This window comes from Diabrotica undecimpunctata, chromosome 10, assembly GCF_040954645.1.
Source record: "Diabrotica undecimpunctata isolate CICGRU chromosome 10, icDiaUnde3, whole genome shotgun sequence".
Classification (NCBI taxonomy): domain Eukaryota; kingdom Metazoa; phylum Arthropoda; class Insecta; order Coleoptera; family Chrysomelidae; genus Diabrotica; species Diabrotica undecimpunctata.
In genome coordinates, this window is record NC_092812.1 from 55096056 (window position 1) to 55108186 (window position 12131).

General features: G+C 35.1%; 1 protein-coding gene across 3 annotated transcripts in view; it reads left to right on the plus strand.

Annotated features, from left to right (window-relative positions):
- LanB1 (laminin subunit beta-1) overlaps positions 1-12131 on the plus strand; it is a 76580-nt gene that overhangs the window by 42175 nt on the left and 22274 nt on the right. For all 3 annotated transcript variants that reach the window (XM_072546777.1, XM_072546779.1, XM_072546778.1), the window contains exons 2-3: positions 2070-2147; positions 2201-2260. In XM_072546777.1, coding sequence (XP_072402878.1) covers positions 2087-2147; positions 2201-2260 — 121 coding nt within the window. In that variant the 5' untranslated portion in view covers positions 2070-2086. The remainder of the gene's footprint in view (positions 1-2069; positions 2148-2200; positions 2261-12131) is intronic.

Genomic DNA, 12131 nt, shown 5'->3' on the forward strand with positions numbered 1-12131 from the left:
AAATCATGCAAAAAAAGAGGAAGAAAGATTGTGGACTGTTGATAATTTTGTATGCAACTCCTGGTACGTGCTATGATCCGAAAAAAAGATGTATTTATTTGTTTTATCGACTACTAAAAGGCTTTCGATAAAGTACACCGTAGTCTTCTATTGCCCATTCTTCATGGTACAGGTGATTATTCACGGAACATGTACAAATACTGAAAGGTGTTAGACAGGGCTGTATATTGTAACCAATGCTTTTGAAATCATACAGGAAAGGAACACAGCTTGAAGATTAACATCCAAAAGGCATGCAGCAATACGAGCAAGCACACAAGCAATTTAAGTATCTTGGATTCACTCTATGCAGCAAGTGTGATGGTGATGAGGAAATCAAAATTAGAATAGGTATGGCTAAGGCAGCTTTTGGTAAATCAAGAAATACCTCATTAGATTAGTGGTGCCTTTAAAACTTAGACTACGTGTGTTTAAGTGTTATGTGTGGCCAATATTACTATATGGTGCAGACATGGTCAATAAAAGTAAAATCAGTAAATAAAATTGAAGCCTGCGAAATGTGGATTTTGAGAAGAGTACCTAAAATATCGTAGATGGACCGAGTTTCCAATGAGGAGGAGTTGGGACGGGCTGATGTAGGCCGAGAACTGTTGAGTGTGGTCAAACAGCGCAAGGTTTCTTTCTTATTAACAAGTTTTTTGGACTAACGAGCTCACTTTGTGCAAACGGTCACCTTCTGGACAACTGCCATTATCGGAAAAGTGCCACATTTTTAGAAGCAATTGAAACCTATTCCGTTGCATAATTTTGGGAATAATATAATTTTTTTATAGATCGTCATTACTTCAATACTTCTCTAAGGAAGGCATTTTTACTAAACCATGTATGCAAGTATACCAATTAAGTTGATGATTTATTTTTTATCCGTCAGAACTCATCGGTGCAATCTTGAGTCCTGCTTGATATAATTACAAAGTAGCATAAAGGTTGGTTTGATATACATTGCTCTATAATTTCATTATCTAAGAAATTCCGGAAACAGTTATAGGGCGATAAATCGTTTATGAGGGTCTCAGCATAATTTTCATGTAAACCTGTGTATGCAGAATCAAATTCTAAATGATTTCTCGCTGGTCATATTCAGGTATAATATAAAACATTTTGGTTGATAATTTCCAACTCATTTTCAGGTACTTGATCATCGTCAGCTATGGTATTACGTGTTTTCTTTAGGTTTTCAACTTCAAAGAAATCGTCAAATTGTTCTAAAGAAACTTCTTTATTGGATTCCTGTTCGGATGATAAAATGATCTCGTTAGGTTCTAGAAAACCAAGTGTGACACTGGCTATATCGTCAACAGCTACCATTTCTTCTTGTCATGCATCGTCTGGCAAAAGTCATTTGGAACAGCATGGTTGGTCCCAAACATTATTTTTTCCAGTTTTTACATTTTTCCATAGGTTTCCCTTTTACTTTATTTCGTTTTTATTTACGTTTACTTTTTGTATTTTTTTAGAATAATTTACCTTTTTTTCTGGCAAAAACACAACAAACTATGGTAGATAAAAAAATATTTAAAGGATTAGAAGAAAAAGAAAAAAGCCTAGTAGAAATATTGGAGCCTCAATCTACTACAAATGTAACAGTAAAACCAGATACAGCATTTAATTGTTTCAATAGCTGCACACAGGGCCGTCCCTAAGATATCGGTTTCCGGATGCGAGAGTTCAAACTCAACCTTCCCAAAAAGTTTATAAGCAATAAACATTCGTAAATCAAAAAGCTAAAATAATTTTACGTTAAAAAAAAACAAAATTGTAAGAAGCATACAGAGTTTGTTTCATATAATATGCTTTTACAACTTATTTGTAATGTTCTGTATTAAAGGAATTTATCTGTTTAATTATTTAAAGATACCGTTTCATTTTAGTTTTATTTTTGTGACACTCTATCTAAGCTATAACAATGTTACATCTGGTCCACATCCATAACATATTGAGACATCTTGCATTATGCAAGTGAACTATAAGTAGAATATAAGACACTGACGATTTTTATTTTGTTTTAGGGATCGACATAACGTCTATGAAGATGTATCAGTTTTCATTCGCATTTTGGCTGTTGCTAATACAAATATCAAGTCGAAGTAAGATTTTATAAAAATAATATTGTATTTGGCATTCAAACATTTTGTTTTAGTTAGAGAGTTTAATGGTGAATATATTGGAGCAAGACAGCGAATATTCCATCCTAGTAGAGGTGAGTGACATGCTATATACATTTTTGACAGTTATAAGTTGAGGACAGGTAGTAAATATCGCAGGGGTCGTTAGTTTAACAAATACCACTGAAATTTTAATAATATATATCTGTTTATTGTAATTGGTCTATTTCTTTATTAGTAGGTATATAAAGATTAGAATCTAAATGAACCCCGAAATGATGACAGTAATTTCTCAGAAAATTCTACCTGTATAATCTTGTACCTATTTAATAAAATACTATTTTTGTGTAAACTATAGGATACTATTTATAAACGGTTTACATTGTTTTAATTTGTTCTTAAATTGTTATATGTAAATTGTTTTAAAAATGTTGTGTCAAAGTACTTAGTGATCAATGGTAAAAGTTGGTTTGGAATTAATTTTCTCTATTTTCTCATTTGTATGTAAAGAGTATAGTTGCGGTATAAGAAATATAGTAGATCGTTCAGATTTGTAGGTTTTGATAGTTCTGCTTTACCATATAGTGCAGGAGCTGGTTGTTCTAGTAATTCAATATGTAATTAAAAATAATTATTTTTTACTTGGTATCAGTGGCGCACCCAGAATTTGTCTTAGGGGGGGGTTTTAAAATTTTTTTATGCTACCTCCATGTTGAGTCCCTACAATTTGGGTTTTAGTTTAATTTAAAGTACTAAAGATAGCAGTTCCAAAGATTCAGGTATCTATTATCCTACCTACCAACTAAAACCACCCTCTCTTACTTATGCGCAGTTGACTGTCGCACGTACCGTACTCCGAAAGTGGGATGGCCACTGTAAGGTTGACGACATTTTTGGAACACTCCCTTCTCTTATCTAGATCTTATCTATTGTTCTGAAGCTATTTTCTTGTGGCATTTTAAAGTAATTACTATTTTAATGGGAATAAGCCAAAATTGAAGGTTAAAATAAGGTTATTGACGTTTGACATTAATCGAACTTGTAAATACAATACATTTTGAAGACGGCTATCGCCGTATTCCCGTTCTCCGGGAATCCTCCCGGTGCAAGGCATGCTCCTCCTCCAAACCTGTCGATTCCATCGCTCTTCTAATTCCTTCATTTCAAGAGCGTCGAGGTCTACCTCTTTTTTTTCTTCCAGGGGGCTTCGATTTGTGAAGTTTTTGGGGCCAACGTTTGTCAGACATTCTCAATTGATGTCCAAACCATTTTGAACCTCTTCTTTCTATTCTGTCAATGACCGTTTCTGTAGCATTCATGTTATTTCTTATAGATTCGTTAGTCTTCCTTTCCTGCCTTGATATTCTAGCACTTCTTCTCAAATAATCCATTTCAACTGTCAACAATCTTCTCTTCAGGTCTGCATTAATTGTCCGTACTTTAGAGCCATAGAACAAAGAACTGATTCAACCATGGTTTGCCCTATTCTTTTTTTGTTCCTTTTGGAAATGTGGTGATCCCACCATAAGGAGTTCAGACATCCTACAATTTTACGTCCCTGATTACTTCGTGTTTAATTTCGGTTTCTCCCAAGCCGTTCTTAGCAATGAGTGGATCTAAATATTTAAATTTTTTCACTTGTTTGATTTCCACGTCCTCGTCTATCAACACTTCAAACCTTGCATCTGAACTGATAATTAAGTAAATATTCTGTTTTCTTCATGCTGACTTGTAACCCCCATTTTAAATATTCTCTCTATAGACACTTTATCATAAATTCTAGATCATAAGAATCTTGAACTAGGATGACTTGGTCATCCGCAAAGTTTAGGGAGAACAGTACGTCATTTCCTATGGGGATTCCCATTCCCTGGCAGTGGTTTTTCCAATTTTGGAGGGCTGCCTCAATATATAAATTAAACAGTAAGGGTGACATACTGCATCCTTGTTTTAGTCCTTTAGTTTCTTTTATTGGCTCTGATAGTCTATATCCAATTTTTAGGTAAGTAGTGTTCCCTGTATACTTCTGTGATTATTCCTAAAAGGTATGGACTAATGTCGAGTTGTTGTTAAGCTTGCCACAATTTAAATCTTGGAACTGTATTATACGCCTTTTCTAGGTCGATGAAGGCTAGATGTACGTCTGTACCAACCGCTATTCTTTTTTATATTAATTGTTGGAGTATAAACAAGTTATCAGTGCAAGATCAAAGATCAAAAATTCAAACGTCAATAAACTTATTTTAACCTTCAATTGCGACTTATTCCCATTAAAATAGTAATTAGATCTTATCTCTGTCATTAGCCCGGTTGGTATTTCTCTTCTTCTTCTTTCTTTTTAATGACTGCTTGGATGTAATTGTGAACACTATTCCATCCCTCCGTATTTCCCGTCATCTTTACGATCATCTCTTACAGTCACAGGGTTCATACCTATTTCTTTATACATTCTGTTTCTCTCCACTGTACATCTATTACACTCCAGCATTGTGTGAGTAACAGTGTCGGAATATTCGCAGTATAGGCATTTATCTGCATCTGTCTTTCTGAACCTATGAAGATACGCCCTAAAACAGACAATCTACCCAGTCCCTTAGGCTCGGGATCAGCATCTTTGTCCACTGAGCAACACCTTCATTGTTGTTCCACTCTTCTTGCCATTTTTCCATTGATCTTTCCCTTTCTTTTTTTTTATAGCTGTTGTCAAATGCTTTATTTTCCCATAGAGATGTCTCTTTTCTTTTCTACTGCTCTAACACATGCAGAGGAACACAACCCGTGATAGTCCACAAGGCCGCCGCAGATACAGTCCTGTAGGCGCATGCTACTCGCAACAGACTCGTTCTGTCTAATTTTTTATATGTCTAATATTAGGTATCTATATCTAAATATAATGAAAAATATTATTAATTATTGCGTATTTATACAATAATTATTGTGTTCTACATATTTAAAGTGGTAATTTAATTATTCAATCAGCGTTTTGGATTTTTTGTATTGTGTGTGAAAGACAAGTTACATTTTTCTACTATTCTTTATATATTGTTTACTTTATATGCCCTTTTAAGGGGGCTTTAACCCCCAAAACCCCCCCCCTGGGTGCGCCACAGCTTGGTATATACTGTTAAAACAGGACATATCGTATGTAAAATAAAATTTGACCATTTTTGATTTACAATTCACCATACAGAGACCCTCCCTCTTACCTCATGCTCGCGTACCTAGTTATCTAAAATTAACGTAAGTAAACAGTTAAAAATTTTTAAAATTCAGCAATAATTGCAAGCATGTCCTCACTCTTTTTTTATTTATTTCAAAAATACAAAACCTAAAAATATAACAACTTTTTTAAGACGATAGTCTTTTCATTATTACACTTGTAATTTACAAGGAATCAATTAAAACACTTATAAACTTAATTAATTTTCTTCTTCTTCTGTATTTTCTGTGTCCCTATCATCATCCAATAGCTGTATGCGTGTTTTATGCCGCGTATGTCATTATTGGTGATGACTGTATTGTGAATTCTGCCTTTCATTTCTTTCCCGATATTTTTATTTCTCATATTGTTTTATTTGGACAACCTTAGACTCTGTTTGCTCTACTCACTTGATCTTCCACTTCTGTTTCGAGCGTTCTGTATGATGCCTAGATATTTAAACTCTATCACTTGTTCTATTCTCTGATCTTCCAGTTCCAGTTTACATCTTAGTAAATTTGCTGTTGTATCCAACCATTTTGTCTTTTTTGGGAACATTAACATGTTAAATTTTCTGGCGGTTATATTAAATTGGTACAGCATACGTTGTAAATCATCTTCACTTTGAGAGAGTAGTATTGCGTCGTCTGCATATCATCATTCAATTCAAAATAAATTTATTTCCACCATTAATATGGAAGTGCACAATCTTTGGCGAATCTTTTCTACCACTCTTCTTTTATAATATAAGATAATTCTTTTTTAATTATCTCAATTGCCTTGTAAAATATTCGCAATATTTTCAACCACATTGTTCCAATTAACTGCTTCCCAACTAAAACGCTTCTGGTGTGCTTCGGCACAGGCATCCAGTCGGTTGTAAAAAAGAAGAGATCAAACATCACAGCATTTAAAGCGTTCTACAATATATATTACCGCAACGATACTCCTTATATTCACGTGTAATTTCTCTTGCCATAATAGTACCTGAATTTTGCACTTTAGAAGATTGTGGTAATACTATACCGGTTGTTTCAAAACAAGGTAACTAGGATAGATAAAAAACTGAAAAGTAATTGGGGTTTGCTTAATAAAAAATTTTTGTAACGATATTACAAAAACGATATTATTCGTCCCCTGAATTTCTTTTTATATCTGAATTTCATAGAGGGCGCTAGTTACAAGGTTCGTATCAAGTATTATTAAAAATAACTTTTTTAAGGGTAGAATTATTAACCTTTATCCGGGCAAGGTGGACCAATTCTTTTATCATAAATTAATAAAAATTTTTTTTTTTTGAATTTGATGCATCACTGAATTTGTTTAAAAATATGTTTCCTTCAACGTAGTCATGAGCTATTCAAAATATTCATTATCATTTTTAAAATTATTGCGTAGAAAGAATTTTGTCACGTAAAGAGGCAGATTTCAGAGTGTGTAATTTTTGAAACTAAGGATGGAATTAACTGGAGGAGTTAATCACAACCGACAGGACTTATGCGATCCTGCGACATAATAAAAAGCAAAGTGCACAAAGTAATGTTAGCTTCTGGTCAAAGTGTAGATGATCCTGTTGATTCCTTTTGTTTGTTTGTGGACGAAAAAATTGTGAACGAAATAGTGAAGTGTACAAATAAAGAAGCCGAGAAAGTCCTGGGGATATAGAACTGGAAATATTGCGACTCTACAGAGCTATGTGCCTTTATTGGACTACTACTAACTGCAGGGCATCTGAGTGCCAAAATCCATAATGTAGATATACTTTGGAGTAAGTTTTATGGACCTACTATATTTAAAGCTACCATGGGGTTAGAACGATTCAAAAATTTGCTAAGATTTGTTCGATTTGACGATAAGGACACGAGGGGCGATAAGGTTCGAGGTCTGAACGAAGAAGGAACGACAAATTAGCATCAATACGCGATGTGTGGAATCAAGTCAAACAAAACTTTCAGAAACACTATTTACCAGGAAAAAACATAACGGTAGATGAGCAACTTGTTTCGTATCTAGGTAGGTGTCCTTTCAAGCAATATATGCCTTCAAAGCCAGATAAGTATGGCATGAAAATAAGGTGGACCTGTGACTCGCAAATATATTACCCTTTAGGTGGAATAGCATATACAGGAAAAAACGGAAATACAGTAGCCAAAGGTCTTGCATCTCAAGTTGTAAAGCAACTCGTTGAGCCTTATTATAATTCCAAGAGGAATGTGACTTGTGATAACTATTTCACTGATCTTGCTCTTGCACATTAATTACTGACAAATTCACTAACTCTTGTGGACACAGTGAAAAAAATAAGAGATTTGTTCCTCGGGAATTTTCACCAAATAAGAACCATTTAGAGAAATCTTCAATTTTCGGATTCACTCCAAAAGCATCTCTTGTTTCTTACGTTCCGAAAAAACAAAGAAATGTCCTAGTCCTGTCTACCATGCATCACAATGCTTACTGTTCAGATGATGTTGACAAAAAACCAGATATGATACTCTATTATAATAGTACAAAATGTGGTGTCAATACGCTAGACCAAATGGTTCATAAATATATGTACAAAAGACGAACTAACCGTTGGCCTTTAGCATTTTTTATGAATATTTTAGACGTGGCTGGGGTAGCCTCATTTATTACTCGGACAAATTTACATCCAAAATGGGACAAAAACAAAAATGAAAAGCGCAGAGTGTTTCTTATAACGACAGCAGACCAACTAGTGTTGCCTCAAATTTTGAGAAGAAAATCAAGGGGACTACAATGGCAAACAAAACAGTGTATTGAAAAATGTTTACAGGAAGTTAACCACACAATAAAAAGCAAAAACTAGAAAAACCTCCAGTTTTAACAAGGAAAAGGTATCACATGTGCCCAACAAAAAAGAACAGGAAATAAAAACAAATTTGTGAAATATGCAGTAGGAATGTGCGTCACGATCACTGTATAATTAAAAAAGTTTGTAACTATTGCAATAAAGAAAAATAAATGGCTGTTTTTTTATTTTTTTTTAACCTAATACTTAATAATAATATAATTTGTCATATCAATTTGCCATTCTAGTTGGGAATAAGCTAATCTTGTGGCTAAAATAGTAAATTGATATGACAAAGTATTAATTTGTAAAAGTAAAATAATAATATTAAAATAAAAACTAATACGAATAGGGAATGAGAAGGCATATGACACAGTCCCGCTAAATAAACTATGGGAAGTCCTGGGCACATCAAACATACATCAAACATTGGTTAGTGCTCTCAAAGATCTATATTATGGTTCAAACTCCCAAATGAAATTCGGAAACCTCTTAGCTGAAAAATTTGCAGTTACTAAGGGTCTCAGACAAGGATGTTGTATCTCTCCGACTCTATTTAAGATTTATATCTCTGCAGCTCTGAAACAATGGAAAAGGAAATTCAAAGGAATGGGTATACAATTGAACGATCAGGATTACATATATACTTTACAGTTTGCAGATGATCAGGTGGTGATCACAAATGACAAAGATGACATGGAATACATGCTTAGAAAACTAATTGAAGAATACCAGAAATGGGGATTAAATATCAATTTAGAAAAGACAAAATACCTCTCAATTGGAGCTGAAGCAGAACAACTCGATATCGATGACAATCAAAAAATAAATCCATGCAACGAATATAAATACCTGGGTGTCATCTTCGACCGTAGTGGAAAAGACGAACGAGAAATAGAACATCGAATTGTACAAGCACGAAGAGCTATAGCATGTTTGAACGGAGTTCTATGGAGTAAAGAAATATCAAAGAAAAGAAAATGGAACATCTATGAGACAATGGTTAAAACTAGCCTACTTTATGGAGCTGAGACATGGAGAATAACCGAAAAATATAAGAAAAAGGTCGAAGCCACGGAAATGGATGCCATCAGAAGATCGATGAGAATATCAAGAGCCGACAGAATACGGAATGAAGTGATAAAACAACAAATGGGTATAGAGGGCACTATAGTTGAGGATATTGAGAGAAAACAGCTCATATGGTATGGGCATGTGAGCCGAATGGGGGACGAAAGATTGCCTAAAAAAACGATGATGTGGCAACCCCCAGAGAAGAGGAAACGAGGAAGACCACCACAGAGCTGGAACCTGGGAGTTAGGAAAGCGATTAGCACTCGAAATCTGGACGAAGACCTAACTCAAGACAGAATACAGTGGCGTTTGGGAGTCGGACAACGTCGTAAGACGTTATAAAAAAACCGAATATATATTATATATATATAAAAATTAATAACATCAAATAAAATTTAATTAGAGTAAGTGTTCAAAATGTCTTCGGTTTTTACGAATACACAAGTCTACTCTTTTTCTAAAGAATCCATTAATCTTCTAAACGGTTGGGGATCAGCTATAATGTCCTTAAAGTGACGTTGTACCTCTGTAGCATAAACTTTTTCCTTAACATACGATCAAACTGCGTAGTCCGAGTTAATAAAATTATTAAAATCGCATGACTGAGGAGGCCAATGAATAGAGCTTCTATACCTCTACCAATCCATCGATTCGAAAAATGTTATTCAACCAATTACGACACCTTCTATCAAAGTGCGGTGGAGCTCCATGTCAGTTTTCCACAGGGCCGCCCAGAGCCAGGCGGGCCCCGGGGATGAGACCCGGCCGGGCCCCAAACCCAGTTGAACGAAAATTCCCAAAAATCTGATAACTCATAAACTGGGATATGTAATAGTGAACACTCATACTATTGACACAGGAAGGAAGAAAATTAAAACAGTTTTAACAATTAAACTTTGTTTTTAATTATTTACAATAGAACTGTTAGTTACAACATAACTTTTCTTGCTTTCATATCCGCGAAGTTTTGGATCACATGGTCGAAATCAAGAGTTTTTGCAAGTTTCGACTCTATGCTTAACAGTCCCAAATCAGATAATCGTTGTTGACCCATAGTAGATCTTAAACAATTCTTAATTCGGCTCAAAACACTAAATCTCTCGGCCTGAGCAACGGATACTGGTAGGCAACAGAATATGCGAAGAGCAATGCACACATTGGGGAAAAGATTTGTCACATTAAGGGACACGAGCTTGTTCAAAAGTTTTGCTGGTTTCAGCGACGTATCTGAGATGTTTGATTTACTAACAGTTTTCAGATAAATCATTTCATCAACTAGATCCCTACTTACATCTGAATTGTACTCTTCGGCGAATCTTACACAACTTTCTGAAATCGTATTCTCGTCCATTTCGTTATACTTCCATAAAAATGAAAATTTCATTTCGATTTCTCTCAGTGCTGTGAACCTCGTTTTCAGGTTGGCCACCAAAACATCAATTATTGTGTAAAAAACTTCTGTTTTGAAGCGTTCTTCCGGGATAAATTGAACATTACATCTTCTGTAGCTGTTTCATCGTGAAAAGTCTTCCTCTTTCTCGCACGGGAAGTGGAGAGTTCCGGTTCGATACCATAAGCATTTGCAACATTGCATTCAGACAATATCTTGTCCCAGTTATTTCTTAAGGCACTTAAATCATCAATTAGGCTCTCTATATTACTACTCTCAACATCCAAAGTAGCGTCCATAGTTTGAAGTAGTTGACTTCTGTAGTTGATGGGTACCAACACTTTCACCCAAATTGACGCCATGAGGATGCACTTGAAGGTGTTAAGATATTCTAAAACCCCATTGATTGTGGCTCTCGTTTCAACAGTTACGTTAAGATTCAACAATGATGAAACTGCCTCAATGATTTTGCCTATGTGTGCCGCTATTGGTTTCACACATTCTACTCTAGCACTCCACCTCGTATCAGACAATGAGTGCAGCGAAGATCCTACTATCTCTTTCAGAAGCTCCCATCTTTTCGGGCTGCAACTGAATAAATTGTACAGATTCTGAACAACACCAAAGAAAGTATGTGCTTCAGTACAACTCTCAGCAGCGCATACTCCACATAAGTTCAAACTGTGGCATCCACATGGTGAGTACACAGCCAGAGGGTTTGATTTTAAAATATGAGCCTGAACACCCTTATACTTGCCACTCATATTACTGCCGTTTTCGAATCCCTGTCCTCTACAGTCATCTAACGGCCGGGCCTGGGCCCCCTCGTGCTCCGGACCCCGACGATTTTGCCCCCCCCTGCCCCCCTCTGGTCGGGCCTGGTTTTCCATGGCAAACTTAAAAAAAATCGAAGACCGGTTATTACTTCATAATTTTCAAATCAAAATATCCCTAAAACGGTAACAGTATTGAGTTTTACCAAGAGTACCTTTTTGGTGTAAAATTGTATGATGTTTAAGTTCACTTGGAATTTTGATTAATAATTCTACCCTTAAAAAAGTTATTTTGAATAATACTTGGTACGAACCTTGTAACTAGCGCCCTCAGATATAAAAACAAATTCATAGGATGTATCAGCTTTAAAATCACATTCGTATAAAATTTCATTACAATGTTGCCAGCAGTTTAGGCAAAATCGTAAAAAATGTGTAACATTTTTTTGTTCAATGCCCTTCATTTTGAAAACGGATGGCGTTACAAAAAATTTTTACTAAGCAAACCCCTATTTTTCGTTTTATACCTATCCTAGAGACGGTTGCCTTTTTTTGAAACACCTCAGTACTAATCTCAATTCAGTTCATCACAATTGGTCATAAATAAGATATATTCAGCACATCTCTATAGTCTTGTATTTAAATTGCAGTATTAATATGCGTATAAATGAGGCATTTATCCTTTTATATTCGCAAAACGTGTGGAATTGAATAAAACTTT